The 20,547-nt window shown below is 47.4% G+C and overlaps 1 protein-coding gene across 2 annotated transcripts; it reads right to left on the bottom strand.

Moving 5' to 3' along the window:
* Positions 1-897: 897 nt before the first annotated feature.
* ERLIN2 (ER lipid raft associated 2) lies at positions 898-18,708 on the bottom strand. Of its 2 annotated transcripts, none has more exons than XM_045879825.2 (12): positions 18,617-18,708; positions 17,192-17,313; positions 15,650-15,731; positions 14,328-14,374; positions 12,600-12,661; positions 12,307-12,432; positions 8,621-8,694; positions 8,408-8,466; positions 7,523-7,614; positions 6,377-6,466; positions 4,370-4,449; positions 898-3,979 (listed from the first exon to the last, which is right to left on the bottom strand). In XM_045879825.2, exons 2-12 carry the CDS (start codon positions 17,296-17,298, stop codon positions 3,785-3,787), a joined length of 1,014 nt encoding a protein of 337 aa, XP_045735781.1. In that variant the 5' UTR covers positions 17,299-17,313; positions 18,617-18,708; the 3' UTR covers positions 898-3,784. The 2 variants fall into 2 exon arrangements, with proteins under 2 accessions (XP_045735781.1, XP_045735782.1); XM_045879826.3 differs by lacking the exon at positions 18,617-18,708 and adding an exon at positions 18,337-18,607.
* Between the last annotated feature and the right edge of the window lie 1,839 nt (positions 18,709-20,547).

Raw genomic sequence — 20,547 nt, forward strand, 5'->3', positions numbered from 1 at the left:
CCTGGGCTTGGGTTGCCACGTTTGGCAAATAAAAATACAGGATATTCTGTTAAATGTGCGTGTCATATAAATAACAAATAATTTTTTAGTATGTCTCCTGCAGTATTTTAGACATACTTATACTAAAAGTTATTAGTTGTTTAAACGAAATTCAAATTGAAACAAGCATTGTGTATTTTATTTGGCAGCTTTAGGCTGGGCAGCTTTCCAGAGTAGAGACTGGGACTTTCTCACTGAATTGATATCAAAATGAGTTTTGAGTCAACTGAAAGTATCTCTACCTTTTGGGCCAGAATTGCAGCAGTGAATGGATCTTTAAAATGATCAATTTCCATAGCACCTACCAAGAATCATGCCATGTTTACAAATTATTTGTTTCTACACTGATAATGGGGATAGTCATCTGAATATATTTTTAGGGTGATCTTGCACTCCACTCACTAGGGAGGGACGTTTTATTTCTTTATATCACCTATCCTAATATTAGCTATTGCTAAATTTCACTTTAAAAAAAATACAAAGAAGAATGATTGTATTTAGCAAGACTGAAAATAAAACTGAGATATAAATTCACATCTTTAGTGTGGTCTAAAACAATTTCTCCAGCTATCAACCCCAGGTGATTACTCCAGCATATTATTTATAGAGTGATTAATATAACAAGAATCATTTCTTGTTTACAAAGGGGGTCATTAAACTGTTGGGGCTCTTTGAAAGTAGAATTAGTTTTGACTATTCAATCACCAGCTTACACAAAAGCAGAAATAAAAAGAAATGGAAATCCAAACACAAACTGATTGGCTATTATTTCTTTTCTAAGGAAGCAATAGAAACAGTGGCTCGAACCCTACTGAGTAGAACTAATGAAGTAGCCCGTTAAGTTGAGACACACAGCAGTCACTAGCCAATACACAGGTTTATTCTCAACTGAGGACTGAGGTTTACCTTCAATCAAACTTAAATTGATAAGTCAGTAAAGACGACGATCTTACTTTCACTACTTACTCTGTAAATGGCAAAGTCATCAGTGCAGAAAGATACATAGACCCATAGAAATCACAACAGATCATTTAGAAAACAACTTTTTTTTGATCAATATATTGCCAAAATTCTTTCAATTATCTTTTTTTCCTCCTTCAAGTTAATATGACCACAGATCCCTTCAAATTTATTTTATATTAGTGTTATAAAAATTATTAAACTTCGGCTTCCTTGCAAATATTGTCCTTATATTTAAAAAAGTGATTAAAAACAGTACTGAATATGAACCACTTCTGTAAAGTTTAATGAGAAACATTCAACCAAGGTGACTTTTCCTTGGAAAAATCCTACAAAAAACTGAATTTTATAAACGGTTACTTATTTTGATAGAAGTTCCATTTACAAATAGCAGCCATGACTTAACTGCCTACAAAAGTGTAGGCTGTCACATTTTACACATTTAGAATTCAAATGTTTTAAGATAAGATTTTCTAGTGAGTGTTGAAGACACAGAGTCACACAGATTGGTTAGTGGTCCCATGCTGAGGAAACTGCTGACTTCCATGATTTTACTCTTCAGGCAGGTGCAGACAACCACTGAATTTAAACTGAGGGGCACTATGACATTGATATTTTTTGTTCAAAGAGGAAGCAACATTAGCATTGAGGGAGGCAGGGGCAGCAGGATTTTACTTTATTGAGGCTCTTTTGTGGTTAAAGTGTATCTAGTGCAAGGGACAAGCTGTCACAGGATGTTAGTATTGGGCTTTCAAGTGAGGAACCTGAGCAAACGTGCTATTCAGAGGTGAAGATATTCTTGCTTTTTATTCTATTGAAGTAGTGTTTTCTGAGGCCTAGTCAGCAAATCTCAGAGTAGAGGGAGCAGACAAATATGTAAATTGGGGAAGCTGGAGGTCATGTGTCATGTTGCTCCTAACAAGTGATTAATGGCACTGAAATGGGAGGAGGGTAAGTATATCTTAATAATGGATACCCTATGTTGGCCTTGGGAGACTGTCTTTTGCAAGCACTTCTGAGCACATTAAAATCCATCATTCCCACGAACGGTTGGCTGCTTGCACAAAGTGTGACCAGGACCAGTGGTTTGAGAATTCTAAGTCCCAGAAATTAGAACAGGGAAGGGCAACATTTGAATTAAGAGGAGTTAACATGTTGTTTCTACCTAAGCGCGCTGAATGCTCCCCAAACTCTCAAGACAAGCCTGGTGCTACTTGGGAGCAAGCTGGCCCAAATTCTGGGCCATTCAATAAAGCAGAAGTCTGGGCATGGGACCAAAAATGAGGTGGGGATCTGTGCCAGGAAGTATCATTCATAGTATCACTGAGGGAAAAGGGGTACAGTGGTAGTTTCTTTGGTGGTGGTGGTGGGGAGGGCAGCTAAGAACAAAGCAGATCCTAAGCCAGAGTTTGTCATGGAGAATACCGACATGCCTGCAAGTTAGATGGAGATAAGCTAACAATTTGGTACACAACTCATGGCCTACATAAGCTGGATACCACCCCCCCAACTCCAATTTCAGGATATAAGAAAATCTTTCATGTTTGTTCTCCTCCATCCCAAATCTCCCAGAATGACACAAAATTTTCCTAATTAGAAATGGAAAAAAAAAAACCAACCCAAAAAACCCAAACCCAAAACATTTGAACATTTTGATGCAGCCCTTCCAACCCAGGGACCTGGGCACGAACTCTTGACATGGACCCCACAGCTGTCTCCGGAGATGGAGCATTCAGTCTGACCCCCGTGTGGCTGTCGGCGCCCTAGATTTCAAAACATGTGCTACTTAGTGGGCTCCCTTTTTATCACTGTCAGACTGCCAGCACAAGCTATAAGCTTAAGACTAGGAGATACTTCAGGTGACCTCAGCGCCTGGAAGAGCTCTTCAACACAGAACCTCCACAGTGAGAACATACGTTGTTTGCCAAGCAGGTACCATGGTGGCTGAGAGACGGAATGATCCCCCTTCAGCAGCTAGTAAAACACTAGGGTTGTTTGTTCTTATCTTCCTAATGCTGAGTGGTATCAACGAACAGATTTGAGAGAGGAAAAAAAAAAAAAAACCAAATCACAGAACAGGTGAAAAGTTTTAAAAAGAATTGTGGGGTGGTGCCCAAACCCTGACTCTGGAATTTAGTCAGAAACCAATTCTCTTTAAGCCCTGGGGCAAAGAGGGTAGGAGAGAAGAGCTTGCAAAACCTAGCACCAGTCCTTCCTTGTGAGGGCTCGAGAAAGTGTGCCTCTAAAATGACTCACATATGCCGACAAAAATACCAGCAAAGCCAAACGTTCTCTGCAGCTGTTCCCCCGCAGCTCTGCAGGCAGACTCACAAGCACACAGTTGCTCAGTTGCTGAGCCTCACCCACAGGCATCTCCCGCCTTGGAGGCAGAGGGGAGAAAATTGAACCGCATTTTCCCAAATCGGGGAAAGCAAATCACCTGGAGGCAACACCCTCTATTTCTCCCACTCTGTAATGATTGAATCCCTACTTAAGCCAGCTTCAAAGGGCTAAAATTAGTGTCTGGAGGTCAAAGGTCAAACCCATGGTTTGCCCATCTTAACAGAAGTCATCTAAACTGCTTACCTGAATAAGACCCCAAATCAGCAATCCCTGCCCTCCCTTCCCAGGAAGGGGAATAGATTTAAATCCATTTCTTCTTTTTTCACCACATAATGTGTAAGAGAGTCAAAGCAGGTAGTGTGGGAGGGAGGAGCATCCCGGTTCATCATTCAAAAATAAAGATCTCTCCTAAGTGTCATCCGAGGTTGTATACAAAAAACTTTCAATTCTCCTCAGGGTCTACGTCCAAGGGCTCATCATCGAAACTCAGCTTGTCAGCTAGCCCCTCGAACTGCTTGCCCAGATTGCCTGCAGAGTCCACGAACATGTTCGGGATGTCTTTGCCAAAGTAAATCTTGCTGTTGGAAGCAATGGCTTTGTACTTCATCAGCTGCAGATACTCAGGCGTCAGCTTCAGCTGTAAGAAACAAACGAGAGCAGACTAGGTGGAGCCAGGGTCGAGAAGACTCTGGGTGGCATCCTTCACTTTTCACAAGGAGACGGTCTCTGTCAAAGCAGTGTGCCCTCTCGACTCTTCCTGGCCTCACTGTTCTATTAGTGACAGGGTACTAATGGATGTGCGAGGTCAGAGCTGCAAGTTTTAGGAGTTTCCGTGTTTCACACAACGATTAAACTTCTGCCGAGGCTCGGCTAAGGGGAAGGGCAGCACCTGTCCCCCACGGCACAGCGGCCACCCCTTCTGGCCAGGAGGGTCTTGGGTGGTGGTGGCCATCCGACACCGGGAACTCTCAAACATTAGCCCAAAGCCAGATATACCTTCTCTTCCCCAGGCGGCTCTGGGCTTTACCTTGTTGGCTTCGGCGAGCTTCATAGCGGTGTAGCACTCTGCATCAGCCTTTGCCTTCTCCCGGGCCAGAAACGCAGCATCTGGGGGCAAGAAGGCAGTGAACGCGGTGCCAAAGCCACCAGAACACTGGGCCCTGGACCCCTTCCCCCACCGCCTCTGCGACCTCGGGGAGACTGCTCTTTCTCCGCTGTGCTTTGGTTTCCTCTTCTGCAAAATGTGGAAGGAGGCATTTCCCCTATTTCACAAATCATGGTGAAAATGAACCATGACAAAGAGGTGCTCGGGCGGCATCTCCCTGTGGTGGGGACTAACAAGGAGCACGTCGGCGGCTGTGCCCAGCTACATCTCTGACAGTAGGCTCGAGAAGAGCGCTGTCCAGGAGACACTTCCTGGCTCCCCGCGCTTACCCCTCTTGCTGATCCACGGCTGGGAAGCCGCGTGGGCCCTGTCCCCACGTCCAGCTTCAGAGGTCCCCACCCCATCCCTCCTGTGCTGTACAGCCACGGCGCCAGGAGCCCAGGGAGGGCTCTGAATACAGCCGGAGGTGGCTCCGCCGAAAACCCAATGCCATGAACAAAAAACAGCTCGGTCCCTCTCCAACTTCATTTCCCTTTTTATTTCCCTCAATCATTTTAAAAAGGTACTCTTTAACAGTGGGGAAGCCGACATAACTCTACCTAAGGCAACTACATGCCCTGGTCCAGACTAACAGCTGTTTGGATGAAGACCTATTTCAACTTCCACTGTGCACAACTTCCTTAATCCGCTGAGACGAGCTTTCTGTCAAGCTGATGCAAAACTTTTTTTTAAGATTTTATTTATTTGACAGAAAGAGACACAGTGAGAGAGGAAACACAAGCAGGGGGAGTGGGAGAGGGAGAAGCAGGCTTCCCACTGAGCGGGGAGCCCGATGTGGGGCTGGATCCCAGGACTCTGGGATCATGACTTGAACCGAAGGCAGACACTTAACTGACGGAGCCACCCTGGCGCCCCGATGCAAAATTTTTGCTGCTTACTCCCTTGCCTTGGGAATGAGGCCAGCCTCCTCTGAGTAATATTTGTAGCCAGAAGCCTGGGAAGGACAGCCAGTCTGTTGCGGGGCGGGGGGGGTGGGGCGGGGGGTTCTTCCTGCACACCCTCAGCACGACGCAGGGCGGAAGGAATGTGCAGTCTGGCTGGCGTGCTGGCTGCCTGCGGCCCACTCAAGCAGCCTTAGCACCTGATGACATGTTTTTATAAGAAATAAAAATGTCTTGTTTTGCTAAGAGCTCCCTAATGAGGAGCCACTGATCTGTAAAATCCTAGTTGGCTCCTCACCGGGCCCCCGCAAAGCCTGACAGGCCCCATACCATAGTGAGTACAAGTGGACACACAGCGCTTTGAAGCTGGGCCTCGAGGTCGCATTTTTGTCTTAGAATTTGCTTGATTTAAGGCACCACATGAAGGAAAGGGTAGGCGGTGGAATGAGCTGAGGGCTTAGGGGCAGGGAACTGAAGGTGAATCATGTTCAGAAAAGCCAGCAAAGAAAGCACTCCTTCTCCAGCTCCAGGGTTGTTGGTGCTGAAAAGGTGTCTTGGTATCCATGACAGGGGGTGCCGAGAGCAGACTTAGAGGCCACAGCTGTGGTGTTCGCTGACGTGCAGAGGGCCAGGGAAGGCAAAGGGAGGAGGTGCTGTTCTGGCCTCACCCCTTCGCTCACTTCTAAGGCTCTGAGACAGCAGGGACTTAAATGATTTCCTTTTCCCTTAGGCCTCACACAAGCGCGCCTAGCCACACTTGGTGGACATCTGTTGAGTGAGCGAATGTTCTCTAAAGTGGAAAACTGACGGCAGCCTGGCCTCATATCTCCCCCAAACTGGACTCAAAAGCACAGAGAAGAAGTGATTTTCCAAAGAAATCATCACCTCTTAGAACAAAGATGAAGGAGCGAAGGAAATGACTCTCCCACCCCCTTGCCACAAGGTGGGGTCTGAAGAAACCTTGGACATTCACTTCACCTGTGCTCACCTTCAATTTCTGAAATCTTCTTCTCCGTCTCCTTCTCCATCACCTTCTGCCCATAGGTGATTTCTGCGACCTGAGCCACTTTTTCTGCCTCTACAGAAATGAAGTTGAGAAAAGGCTCAGAGCGCTGGTATTTCAAAAGCCAGACTGTTTGACCTTTCCTGAGTCCCTGATGCGGGCTGGTGGGTTAGCTCAGAGGGAGAGGCCTGCGACGGGCACACGTGGGCGCACATGGACCGTACCAGTGAGTGCAGTACCACGACCTCAGCATAAGACAGTAAATGGAGAGACCTGGGCTCTCCGACGAAAGCGAGGAGCAAGTCCTAACCTCTACCCTAAGTCACAAGGGTATTTCTCCCGGAGGGATAGTCTAAGGAACGAGATTCTTCCTAAGGAAACAGTTTCTTCCTGCCACTTCACTTTGGGAAGCAGATAGTAGTGGTTGATAATCTGGTGTAGCAGTTACGAACCAGGTTCTGGACATAGTCCCTGGGGTTGAACCCGTTTCCACCACTTGCCATATGACCCTGGGCATGTTATTTAACCCCTCTGGTCTTCAGTACAGGAAAATGAGGTTAACGATAGTACCTATATCTCAGCTCGTGGTTGTGAGGAGTGAGGTAATTCACATATAAGTGCTTAGAAAAGTACATGACTCATGATATCTGCTCGATAGGTATTAGCCATTATTATTTCCTATTAAGAATTAACAGGAGGGGCGCCTGGGTGGCTCAGTTGGTTAAGCGACTGCCTTCGGCTCGGGTCATGATCCTGGAGTCCCGGGATCGAGTCCCGCATGGGGCTCCCTGCTTGGCAGGGAGTCTGCTTCTCCCTCTGACCCTCCTCCCTCTCATGCTCTCTGTCTCTCATTCTCTCTCTCAAATAAATAAATAAAATCTTAAAAAAAAAAAAAAGAATTAACAGGAAAGTTTTCTTTCATTTCAGAGATAAGGGGAGACTCAAAGCTCACTGCCCCTGGCCATGATCTGACAACTTCAGCTTTGCTTCGGGGAGTATGAATATCCCTCCTGCGCCTGGCAAGGGTTTGGAAGACTGTGATCTAGCTGTGCCTGAGGCGACCTCGTGGCTGCCCACCACCCTCTTCAGCCCCCTCCGCCCTGTAAGGTGATCACAGAACCACATTCAGACCGATGAGGGCCTTCTTCCGCTCCGTCTCAGCTTCCTTCTCCACCACCTTCTGTTTCTGGGCTGCAATGAGAAGCTTCGTCTTCTCGCTTTCCCTGAAGGGAAAAAAGGTACACAACTGTGGGGCCGCCATGGAAAAAGCTTCTGAGGAACTTCACTGTCCCCCGGAGAAGACAGGCTTCTGCTGAGAGGCAAACTGAGTTCTTCCTCTCTCCTGGAAGGCTGTTCAATGTCCCAAGTAAAAGCAGATCTGTTAGGCGCCTGGGTGGCTCAGTCGGTTAAGCGACTGCCTTCGGCTCAGGTCATGATCCTGGAGTCCCTGGATCGAGTCCCGCAGTGGGCTCCCTGCTCGGCGGGGAGTCTGCTTCTCTCGCTGACCCTCCCCCCTCTCATGTGCTTGCTCTCTCTCATTCTCTCTCTCTCTCAAATAAATAAATAAAATCTTAAAAAAAAAAAAGCAGACCTGTTGCAGATGGTAACATGGCTCTCTTTCTCCTCCAAAATAACTCACTTGTGGGAAATAAAGCATAATTTACTTTGGTAAAATGCACCTGCCAGCCCACTTAAGCACCTTTCGCTCCCATCTTCTTTGGTATGAGCCATGAAGCACAAACAATACCCCCTGGCCCTTTTCAAAGCATCACTGCCTGAAAGAGCTTCTCTTGTGGCTCTCTATCACAGTTCCAGAGCCCAGGTGGTTCTCCTGACACACCTGCTCCATCTTACAGAGCGATGGGCTGTAACGAACGCTCAAGAAGGGCAATGAGTGTCTGGCACAAGAAGGGCAATGAGTGTCTGGCACGGCTTCGGTTAACTCTGGGATGGGATGAGGTGGGGGGTGGGGTGGGAGAGAGTGGTGGATATAGCTTGGGCAGAGGGACTACTCACATCAACTCGTAGTTTCTGCGGATCGCCTCAGGTATATTGGGCTTGGTCACCCGCACAGCCTGGAGGATAAAAATAGCACGTGATGGGAAGGTGAGGGTGGTGAGGGACAGAAGCAGCTCCCACTGGCTCTTCATCTTCCTGCACAAAAAGGACATCCCTTGGAAGGGGGGCTGCCCCTTCAGCAGAGGGTGTTCCCACTACGGCAATGCTTACTTGGATGACAAGCCCGGGGGCCATGGAGGTCAGGTCCTGTTGTAAAGCCAGCTTGAGGTTTTCATCAATCTGATCTGAAATCAAGAAAGACAGAAAAAGTTGTTACACTTTGTAGGCAGGGTGGAGGAAAGCAGGCAGGTAGAGGACAAACTAAAACACCACTCAAGAATGCACCTGACAGGCCAAAGGGCTTTCCAAGGCAGAGTGCTTATCAGAGCCCAGAAATCCGAAGATCCCCTGGCACATCTTTCAAAGCAACACGCCTATGTAGCCCCTCCACGCAAGCTGGATGTGAGAGTATCCTTTTCCTGTGGCCTCCAGATAAAATCACCCGAGGCTGTAGAAAATAGCAACCTTGCCCGAAAGGAAACTGAGCTTTAATAAGAAAAAGAACAAACAATTCTCGCATATTTCTTGAGTCGGGCGGCAGCCTTCCCCTAGACAACAGCAGCTAAAGAGAAGGCAGGCACCCTGTTTTCAAGAGGAAGGAAGGTGGAGTGGCTATGCTAGGTAGTTCGAAGAGAGCCAAGCCATTGAAATCCAGTCATTTTAGAAGTTCCTAAAAGAAAAACAGACTCTGACGTCAATGAAGGACCCAAGGAAGACTATTTTCATTAAGAACTCCATCAAAGGGGCGCCTGGGTGGCTCAGTCATTAAGTGTCTGCCTTTGGCTCAGGTCATGATCCCAGGGTCCTGGGATCGAGCCCTGCATCGGGCTCCCTGCTCCACGGGAAGCCTGCCTCTCCCTCTCCCACTCCCCCTGCTTGTGTTCCCTCTTTCGATGTCTCTGTCAAATAAATAAATAAAATCTTTAAAAAAAAATTAAAAAAAAAAAAAAGAACTCCATCAAAGAACACAGGAGGGGAAACGAAAATTTATGGTTCTGGAAACGAGCCCGAGTCGTCTGTCGTTTGCTTTGGCCCTGATTGCTCTGTCTGGAATTCACATGGGAGTTGGTTCATAGGCAAGTGTAGGAGGAGCTCTGACTGACCCCTCTTCTGGCTGGGGTCCTGCAGCACCCACAGCTGCCCTCTCTGGCCGGGGCCTTCTCTTCCTGACGCCCTGCCCTCGAGGTCCTTGGGAAGGTCCTGGACGGCGCTGGGAAGACTCCACGGAACCAGGCTGGGTATCCGAACTGGATCACCTCCCTCACTGTCAGCTGCCACCCGCTTTAAGTGGCCATTTTTGGTCACTGTTGCCCAAAACAGGGGCCTCTGAGGAACAGCAAGTGGAACTCCCTGCCTTTAACAGATGCCCGGACCAGACTGAGGCTCATGGAAGTTCAGTGATGTGCTCAAGCTACTTAGGAGCCAAAATAATACACTTGTTTAATTACTTGCTTTAATTTTTAGGGCTGTTTTAGGCTTTAAAACAGCACTATCCTCTACTGTCATATAGGTAAGCAAGGGATTTTAACATTTCCACGCACTGGATATACTCTCACAGGCCTCTCAGCATGAGGGAGAAATGGCCCAAAAGGCAGCACCTCAGACCTGGTATGTGTTTAACAATTTGACAGCCATAGATAAACATCACATTTCATATTTTCTAACTTCAATAGGATACCAACCGAACTTTGAGATATTCTGTGCCCTCCCTAAGTTAAAAATAAACAGTCGGGCGCCTGGGTGGCTCAGTCGGTTAAGCGACTGCCTTCGGCTCAGGTCATGATCCTGGAGTCCTGGGATCGAGTCCCGCATCGGGCTCCCCGCTCAGCGGGGAGTCTGCTTCTCCCTCTGACCCTCTCATGCTCTATCTCATTCTCTCTCTCAAACAAATAAATAAAATCTTTAAAAAAAATAAAATAAAAAAAAATAAACAGTCATTTATTAGACCAAATTATATCTGTGGTCCTGGGCTCATAACTCTCTAGGAAAATCTGGAAGAATTATTTTGCCAGGTGGTTTATTACCAAAGTAATATTGGTAATAAGCTGTTTATACATTATAGTCATGCAGATAAGTGCAGATTAGGTTACATTACACAAAGAGGCTGCCGCAGGTCAACTGCTGAACAAGAACTATGACATGTTTTTATAAGATGGACAGAGAGTATGCACTAGCATAAGCAGTGATGAGAATTACACAGTAATGCGGGAAGTCAGGGCCGTGAGTCCTAAGAGGACAGAACTAGGGAAAACCTCCCACGTTCTAGGAATGGGATTAGAGACATGAATTCCTCCTTTCCAGACACAAATAGATTCTAAGCAAGACAGTGTTTGTTCAAAAGACGTAACTTAAAAAAAAAGAAAATTTCAAAGCAATTATATTTTCCCAGCTTCTCTGTACAATAAGCTTCACTAAGCTATTAAGTTTATCTCTTGGGCAATATGAAGTTTCCTTTTTTTGGTCTTTTTTAAAGATTTTATTTTTTCGTAATCTCAACATCCAATGTGGGGCTCGAACCCACGACTCTGAGATGAAGAGCTGCATGCTCCACGGACCGAGCCTTCCAGGCGCCCTGACAGTAAGAAGTTTTCTAACGCAAAACAATTTCCTATTTTCATTTTCTCTTCATAGAAGTTAGAGTCCTTTGTCTCTTGTTTCAAATGCTTTCAAGTATTCCTTTAGTGGCACAAGTTCTAAAACCAGGGCTAGAGAGACAGCTGATGCTATTTTATAAAACGCTCTCAGTTTGAGGTAAAACAAACAAACAATACCAAATTTACAGACTTTTTCTTAAAAGCATACTGCATCTAAACCCTGTAAAGTGAATTTAGATTCATTTTCTACTGCAGAGAAATTAAAGTGATTCTGATGATTTCCCCAATCAGAAACAGTGTGCAACGGGCTCTGATCGAGATCACGGGCAGCACCAGGGTCCCTCCCCGCTCCTGTCTACTCCGTGGCACACTCTCTCAGGGTCCTTTTTAATGAAGATTCCTGGGAAAAGACACTGTCCAGTCCTGGTATCATTTACTTTCAGCACTGGCCACTAGAAAACTTCTGGCAGCAAGCTTAAACATAATACTTAACCACAAAAGAACTAGAACAATTACTGAACTGTTTCTTTCCCTTGCTGCTAAAGTCAGGCTATGTTTACTTTGACTGGTTAAAAAGGTCAAAAAGTATGTACTTAAGGACGTGGATTCTTTTAAGTGTTTTCCTATTCATCTCTACGTGTATAGGCTTACAGAAACTAAGAACTTCAAGCACCTACAGTCCTTGTCCCACTTCTAGGTCCTCCTCACCTTTCCCGGGGGCCCTTCATGCAGGGTGGTGGGCCGAGAAGCACTCTGAAGCCAGAGCCAGGAGAGGAAGGTTCTAGCCTCAGCTCTGCTTCCAACTAGCTCTGCAACTTTCTCTTTGGGCCTCAGTCCCCTTCTCTGGAAATGAGGCCGTTGGGCTGGATAATCTCGAAGGTTCTTCCTCTAGAATAGGCCCTGTCTTCATTACAGAAGGCTGTTTTAGAGACAGTGGGAATGCCCCTGCCTTCCAGTCCTCTGATTCGGGCCAGGAGTCCCCTAGTCCACCGTGATCCCTGTGGCCAAGGCTCACCTGCTTTCATGACCTTCTGCCACTGTCATTAAAGTTTTCTAGAAATTTCACGTGGGACCAGTTCCCGGGCACGGGGTTCTTTGACACTTTCTGTCCATGGGAACCCATCCTCCCCCACGGTGGCTCAGCAGTAGGTGGTGGGCGAAACAGCAGCTGAGGCATGCTACAGCTAGCAGAGGCATTCTTACCAAAGAGCTCGATGTAGACCTCCTGAAGTGTATGCACACTGCAGAACTGGTTCAGCTCGTGATGGATCTTGTTGAAGATGAGGGCCTTGTCATAGTCGGCAGTGTAGTTCTTCACGATGTCATACACTGGGAGGGAAGGCAGGATCGCAGAGTCAGAAAAGGCAGGACTCCCTTTCTCAGACACAGTGGCTCTCCCAGCCTGAGGTGCTGCGACAGACCTGGGGTGGGGGTGGGGGTGGGGGGACATGCTGGGCAAAGTAAGCCGATGGTGAAGGTCAACTGGAAAAACGTACCTGCATTTGGGACCAGGAAGTTCACCACTTCAATTCGGTCAAAGTAGATCATCACACCACCACTGTTGGGGGAAGAATGAACAAAGAAGTCACCAGTCTGCTCTGGAATATAGTGCTGTCTCTCGGTGATGGCATCAGGTGTGTGACTTGGCAGAAAAGGAGCAGGAGTTCATGGGAGGCCAGAGGGCATGATATCTCCAAGCAGGAATCTTCAGAGCTTAGAGCAAGAACACAATCTCCCGAGAAACCACACCTCCTCAAGATATCTCCATAAGGAGAAAAGTGAAACTTCTGGGTGTCAGGAAGAAAAGAATAGTTCATATCTGTTGAATCTGCAATGCCTTTTGATTAAAACAGTCCATTGAAGGGAAAAGAAAAGTCAAGGAATTCTCAGAACTTAGAAGGCCACAGTGGGATTTTATGGTCACCGTTTCTCACTTTGTCTTCACCATCACTTTGTTTCAGCATTTTCCTTTCCCCACCAATATTCATTATAAATAATTCTAAGCACACAGAAACACTGAAATAATACAACTAACATCCGTACATAAACACCTAAATTTAGCAATTGTTAACAGTTCACCTTATAGATTGATCTGCTTTTTTACGCTGAGCATTCCAAAAGTAAGTTGCAGTCATGATACTCTTTCTCCCTTAACACGTTAGTAAGTAACACTCACTGAGGAATAATGACATTCTATGTAGTCTGGCTCCATTCCCAAACCTAAGAAAATTAGCAATAATTCCTTAACAGTCTCTAATACCCAGTCCTTATTCCAATTTCCCCAGTTGTTCCTGTTATGGACTGAACGGTGTGCTTTCCAAAAATCCATTTGCTGAAACTCTAAAACCCCCTTGTGACTGTATTGAGATAGGGCCGTAAGGTGGTAATTAAGGCTCCATGAGGTCATAGGGGTGGGGCCCCAACCTGACGGGCTTGGTAAAGGAACAGAGGCAGACACCAGAGATCTTCTCCCTGCGTGCACTGAGGAAAGGCCACGTGAGGACACGGCAAAGTCGCCATCTGCCATCGAGGAAAAGAGGCTTCACCAGAAACCAACCCTGCTGGCTCCTCGGACGCAGTCTGCTGTACTCTCTATGACCGCCCAAGTGGACTAATCCAGTTCCCCTGTCTTTCATAGATGGTATTTTTGAACCAGGTTCTAATTAAGGCTCACCATGGCTTTGTTTATGTCTTTTAGGTCTCCTTTTCAACCCAAAGCTCCTCCTTGTGATGCCATCAGGCCAGCTGTCCTGTGCGATGCCCTAATTCTGGATTTGCCCGCATATTTCCTCGTGATGGTGGTCTGTGATTCTATTCCAGTTTAGACCTTCTTTACTTTTCCACCAGACCACTAGAGTGGTCTTCTGTTTGGATTTCCAGACCCTGAGGTCACCTCCTACCTTTATGACATTCTCCATAGCTGGTTATGCTAAATGTACCTTCCTCTACCAAGTCATTTATCTGCTGAAAGCTTTTAGTGGATCTTCACTTGTAACAGAAAAAGCCCACACTTAGCACAGCATTCAAGGCCCTCCTGAAGCTGTCTACCTTCTGTGATTTTCCCTACTGCACCGCATGGCCTAGTCAAATCAGAACCGAGGGAGCAAGGAGGTAGGGAACTTGGTAAAACCACCGAGAAGGAATGCCTCTCCTTTCACTGTCTCTAGGAGCCAGACAGCCCTTCCACTGACATAGGCTTAGCTGCTTCACTCCGGGTACCTTACCTAGTCCCGCAAGGCACGTTCTTCACCTCATCTGTCTGCAGTGTGGTCTAGAAATAAAAGGGACATAAAATGCTGTAAAATGGGCAGTGACAAGCACAGTAACTTAGTTTTGGAATCCCAAACTCCCGGTCCTTGAGGTTATCTGGGTTGAGCTTTGGCCTTGTTAAACATGAATACTCCGCCTGGGTGGCTCAGTCATTAAATGTCTGCCTTCAGCTCAGGTCATGATCCCAGGGTCCTGGGATCAAGCCCCGCATCGGGCTCCCTGCTCCACGGGAAGCCTGCTTCTCCCTCTCCCACTCCCCCTGCTTGTGTTTCCTCTCTCGCTGTGTCTCTCTCTGTCAAATAAATAAATAAACTCTCAAGAACAAAACAAAACAAAACATGAATACTCCCCCTAATCCTCTTTATTTACACAGGGTATGAGACTTAGATGAACAAAGGTACCTACCCCAGCTTCACTGTAAGTGAATCACCATATGAACAATCTAATAATGGTTTAGTAAAAAAGACCCTGGATTAGGAGTCTTAAGACCTGTCTTACCTCTACAGTCTTCCTTTACTAGTCTTGAAACAAGAGGATTCTGTATTTAACCTGGCCCTGCCCCTTCTCAGCATTCTGTGAGACTCCTAGGGTCCTGGGCACAAATGCACTCAGAAAACCATCAAACACAGGAAATGGTAGAAGAAATGAACATGGAGAATGCTGAGGAGGTGTCCCAGTATATCTTCCTGGGTCAGTTTAAAAGTCATCCTCTAAATCTTATCCCTCTTGGCTGGACATACTTCAAAGACGGCTAGCTAGTCTATCTTAGCCAGGCTTTCTATCCGTCATAACTAATCCTACTCCTCCTTTAGATGTTATTTCCCTTCACCAAGTCCAACTTTCCTCTCCCCCCCAACCCCCCCAAATTATGTTCACATCTATGAAGTTCAAATAAGAACCAGCAAAACTACCATGTTTTATTTCCATTTATCTTGGTAACCTGTGATTGAAAACACAGACACACACACCCTACTTTTCCTTCTGTACATTCGGAACAGATTCTTCTCTGGCTCTACCTTGAAGTGAAGAAATAATTCCCAGCTGGGGCCAATGGGCCAAGGCAATGACTCCATTCAACTCTTCAACAATCAAATAAAGCTCTAGGGTATGTGGCTCATGGAGCCTCATTCTTTATATATACATTTAATACATCACATGTATATGTGATTCCTTGAAGAGGCATTATACTCATCTAATGGGAAATAACTCCAAATTATGCGTTTGCCAACACCCCAAACCTGCAGTGGCCCAAACATGCCCCACAAGCCCAGTTTACCTGCACAGACTTATATGATGTGATGAAAGGAAGCATGAGATGGAAACCTGGGCCGCTGGTGGAAGTCAGGAGGGCTCCGCCCCTGTAGAAGAGAAAGAGGCAGTTCAGCAAGAGGTAACAACTGCAGCAATACTATTTGCACCGACCTTCTCTACAGCCCCATAAACATTTCATACAGTGAGACATGTGCCTGAGCCTGTCCACAGACCCCTTCCTCTCAGCTCAACCCTAATATTCTAGGAAGCCTGATGGTAAAACATAAAGCCATTATTCATGCTTTTGCGGCAGGAAAAACAGGGACATGGGCTAAGTGGAATTAAGACAGCAGGATCCCTGGCAATCCTTAACAGAAGAGGAAGTCTGTTTTACTTTGTCATACCTGTTGAGTTTGGCGCAATCCACGGGGGCAGTTAAATCCAGTAATACCTTTATCAACTAACTGTACTAATGTTGGGAGTCCAGGGGCATGAACAAACAAAATAATAATTTTGAGAACGCTTTAAAAATCATTTACGGATCTTCTCTGGGCAGTAATATTTTACCTTTAGAGCCAAGTTATATGTAAAGGGTAACAAAATTAAAAGCCTTTTTTGGGGACGTATGAGCAGAAGGTGGGGAGAAATAAAGGGGAGAGAGGAGCCCAATGAGACTTCTAGAACTTGCTATTGGCAATCCAGCAATAAGCATCTTGGGCACATATAAGAAGGAGTTTGTAAAAGACTTAAAGAAAAACCTTGGTTATGGAAGTTACTGAAAGGAAAGCAACCCAAGATTTATAAGTGCTTCCTTGCTTTGCATTATGAAGGAAAAATACATTATTTTTTTAAAAAATAGAGCAATAAAATAAACAGTGATGCAATGGGCTCCTTTCTTATAAGAACCGCTACTCTAGGGCTTGCCGTGATTGATATAGATCAATCTGCAGGATTCTTCTTTTTTCCTGAAATGTTAATTTTCAAGAGTGGGTACAATCAGCAGAGCAGGCTAGCTCCTCAAGTTGCCATCAAGAACTTGTGCTCATTGGAGGTAACCTTGTGGCGCCAAGATGCCCGGGAGGGATGTAGGAGAAAACAATGTTTCAGAGATGATCTGCAAGCACTGGTTTCCTTTAGATCTTGTCTCTAAATCTCTAGACGCATTTATCGTTCACCACCCACGGCATCAACTTAAGACTACTAAATTTTATATTTACATTTATATTGAATGTGTGTGTGTATATATCCCCTTCCATGGTCACTGACACCACAGCTCAATCTAAAAAGACTCCTCTAGGGGCGCCTGGGTGGCTCAGTCATTGGGCATCTGCCTTCGGATCAGGTCATGATCTCAGGGTCCTCGGATCGAGTCCCGCATTGGGCTCCCTGCTCCGCAGGAAGCCTGCTTCTCCCTCTCCTACTCCCCCTGCTTGTGTTCCCTCTCTCGCTGTGTCTGTCAAAAAAGACTCCTCTATTCAATGGACACATAATCAACAGAATCTGCCAGACAGTGACTAGGAGAAAGAGACATTTAACAGGGAGTTGCAAGCTTCTGTCTCTTCCTTACCTGTAATACACCCCAATATGTCCCTCTTCTATCTTGTGCACGGCTGAGAAGAGAGATGCACAAAAGAAACTGGAAGCCACAGCCACAACTGCTCCCAACTGAGCCATCAGCGAACCTTTATCCTAGGGAAAAAGACGCAGGAAGACGTGTGTAGTCCGACATGCAGGAGAAAAGCTATGACAGGGAGAGAACCTCACTAAGCTGAGCTCCCTACAAGTGGCTCAGGCCGAGCCTGTTGTACTATGAGCACAAGGCTAGATCTACAACTCTCTTCATCCTTGTTCTCAGGCAACATTCCTACTCCTTCCTTAGCTGTGGGATCATATTCCCTACCTCCCCGAGGCAGTGGCTCCAGATACAGCCGGGCCCCAAGAGAGAACCAGTGCCAATTGGGCAGCGTTCAGAACACAGCCTTCTCTTCCTGTGAACACGAATGTGCTGTCACTGGAGTCACTCATACTAGTAAAAGGGAAGAGAGGCAGCTGCAGTATGTTGCCCAAATTACAGAGGATGTCAAATGACAGGCAGTTGTGGCTATGTAATTCTGGTCAGAGCCTCCCAGTCCTAATTGCCTGCCATTTCAAAGGAAACCATTATTTACTCCTTTCAGATGCTGGAGAGACAGAGTCAGCATGTGAGCAGAGTTCACATGGTGGGATTCTCTGGCCTTTCGTCCACCTTCCCAGTTGTTCCTTTGGATCTAAACGGGGGAGGGCTCTGAATAACCCTCCCACACACTTGACTGGCACTTTGCACCTGACCGGTGCCCACGCCCATGGTTAGAGGAGAAAAAGGGTTCCCCAGGGTGGGAAGACCGGCACTTTGCACCTAACCGGTGCCCACGCCCATGGTTAGAGGAGAAAGAGAGTTCCCCAGGGTGGGAAGACCGGCACTTGGCACCTCACCGGTGCCCACGCCCATGGTTAGAGGAGAAAGAGGGTTCCCCAGGGTGGGAAGCACCAGGACGAGAAAGGGCTGGCCTCTGGAGACTCATTTCCTGAACACTGAAGGATCTGGAAAAACGACGGTAACTGACAGCAAAGTTCACAGCCAGGAGTGCCTGGGCCCACCCGCGCAGGGCGTGGATTCTGCCTCCCGGGGCTAACATAACTCGGGCTCAGACGTCTGCGAGGCGCTTATTTTACCGTAGCGGACTCCAGCTACCGATCAGCAGCTGCGTCCTTTCTGCAAATGCTCCCCTCCCCGCCCCCAACTCGCGCCCCTTCCCTGCCCTCTTCCGAGAGAGGGTCGCGCGTCCCAAGCGCCCTGGGGCTCGCGGGGAAGGGACGGAACAGAAAAGGGTTGCTTTCTCGCTCCGGAAGGAGAGAGGTTGCTGGGGCTGGGGCCCGGGAGAACCGCCGAAGAGCTTCGGCCGGCAGCCGCAACTAGGCCCAGTGCGCACAGTAAGGGGCGGGGGCCGCGTACCAGGCTGTCCCTCCAGGCGCTCCGTACTCGTCTGAACCCCCGTGCAACCGTAGAAACCGCCACGCCCCCCACACGCTACTTCCTTCCGGGCCTGTCGCTTTGATGACGCCATTAGTTCACGCGAGAAGAACCCCCCCTTAGTTCGTTAGCCCCGCCCCCGCTCTCGGAGCGGCCAGAGTCCGCGCCTGGCCGCCAGGGGGCGCCCGGGGCTCGGTCCGGCCCGTCAGGACCTCGGCTTAGGGTTTCCAGAGTGGGGACGGCGCGGAGTGCCTGGAGAGTGAGGCGGGGTGGGGGGGAGGGGGACGCTCGTGGCCGCGGGTGCTGAGTGACTGAGGGTCGCTTTCCGAGGTTCTAACTTTGGAATTTGCTCCGGACCACCCCCATTAGGTCGAGTGTGTTGTTTTCCGGAGCAGGTACCAGCGAGTTGCCACCGTTCTAGCCCTTTGCTCACGCTTGCCTATGGCGCCGCTGAACCAAGCTCATCTTTTAATGCGTGGATTGGCCCCACTACGTCGTTCATCAACAAACAGTCCCTATTTTGAATTGCCCTTTATGCTTTTCTAGGAGCCTTGGCCTTTGAGGCCCCCACAGCACCATCCAACAGTTTAAGAGGGAATTATTATCCCAGTGTTAGTGCACAGAATCTTGAGCTCAGGGAGGTGCTAGGGTAACAGTGGATGAAAGCCTCCTTGGCGCTTCCTTAACATCGGGAGCTTAACTGCCTTTGTACCACCGGCCCGCAGTCCACAGGGCTGGTGCGTGCCAGTGCCACCGTCTCCCAGGCTGGACGGTAGGTTCCCTGAGGGCCGGGACTGCGTCGGCATTTCCCGGTGCGTAGGTACTCAGTAAATGCAGGCTGAAGGCGTAGTGGCACCAGGAGCAGGATCTAGATCTCTCGTGTGTCCCAGTCTGAGGGCGCCACGTTGTCCGCAGCCTTGGCTGTTCAGCAGCATTACATTGGGACATTTCTAATTCAGCCACTTAAGTTATTTTGTTTGCAGAAGAGAAAGAGTCCACTTAATTGCAGCGCTCAGTAAATGAAAAGCTTTTACGCAGAGAAATTGGCAAGATGGTGGTTGTAGACAGATTTAGGACACAGGGAAAGGAAAGCGCAGGTTATCCAGGCATCTCTGCTTGGAATTCACCCTGGGTTTGCTCTGGATGAGTCTGCGTTGGGATGTTTCAGCATTGTATGGTTAAGCCCACAAGTGGGCTGTGTGGTGCTGCCTGGGCTCTCTCTGTGCCCATAACTCTCAGTGAGGGCTCTTGTCTCCTCACCCTGTCTCTACAAATCCCGGCTCCTCTCACCTGGCCAATCTCCTGACGCAACCTAGGAGCTTTTTGTCTCCCATGTTCAGTATATAATTCAGCTGGACACGCTTAATAACTTTAATAGTTGAGCGAATGAGTCAGAGAAATGGAAATATTGGGGTTTATCAGCCCAAGGAATGGGGCTTAGTCCACAACATAAAGGATCTGAGTTAGTTGTAATTTAAGAATTTCCTGACTGTTAAACTTTGGAATGAACTATGAGTAGAAGTTGTGCGATTCTGTTCTCAGGAAGCTTTCTGCCAGTCCTGGGTTAACTGTGGCCTTGCCGAGAGGCTGGGGAGGAACTTCCCATCATGCTCGATGATCTAGCATTTCTGAAACTCCCTGTCTTAAGGCCCCTGTGATTTTTCGAACAATATCCAGCATTATCAAGCAGGTAAGCCTGTGACGATTTCTTTAACAAAAGTGTTTTAAAAATCCATTTTTTAAAAAATGTGCAGTAAAGAGTAGTGGTTAAGTGCAGATACTCCACAGTCAGACTGCCTGGGTTTAAACCCTGCTCCTTCACCCCACCCCATGCCTCTTATTAACTGTGTGACCTTGCAAAATGATTTAATCTGTCTGTACCTCAGTTTCTTCACCTGTGAAATGGGGGTAAT

Source organism: Mirounga angustirostris, unplaced genomic scaffold, assembly GCF_029215605.1.
Source record: "Mirounga angustirostris isolate CCGP_5_RB_7025 unplaced genomic scaffold, mMirAng1.0.hap1 SCAF_2, whole genome shotgun sequence".
Taxonomy (NCBI): Eukaryota; Metazoa; Chordata; class Mammalia; order Carnivora; family Phocidae; genus Mirounga; species Mirounga angustirostris.

Coding starts and splice junctions, on each gene's coding strand:
- ERLIN2 (XM_045879825.2), bottom strand. CDS start 17,298: ATGGCTCAGTTGGGAGCAGTTGTGGCTGTGGCTTCCAGTTTCTTTTGT. Junction 7,615..8,407: donor CGCAGAAACTACGAGTTGAT/GTGAGTAGTCCC, acceptor TTTTCCCTTCAG/GGAAAGCGAGAAGACGAAGC. Junction 6,467..7,522: donor GCGGAAGAAGGCCCTCATCG/GTCTGAATGTGG, acceptor TCATTTCTGTAG/AGGCAGAAAAAGTGGCTCAG.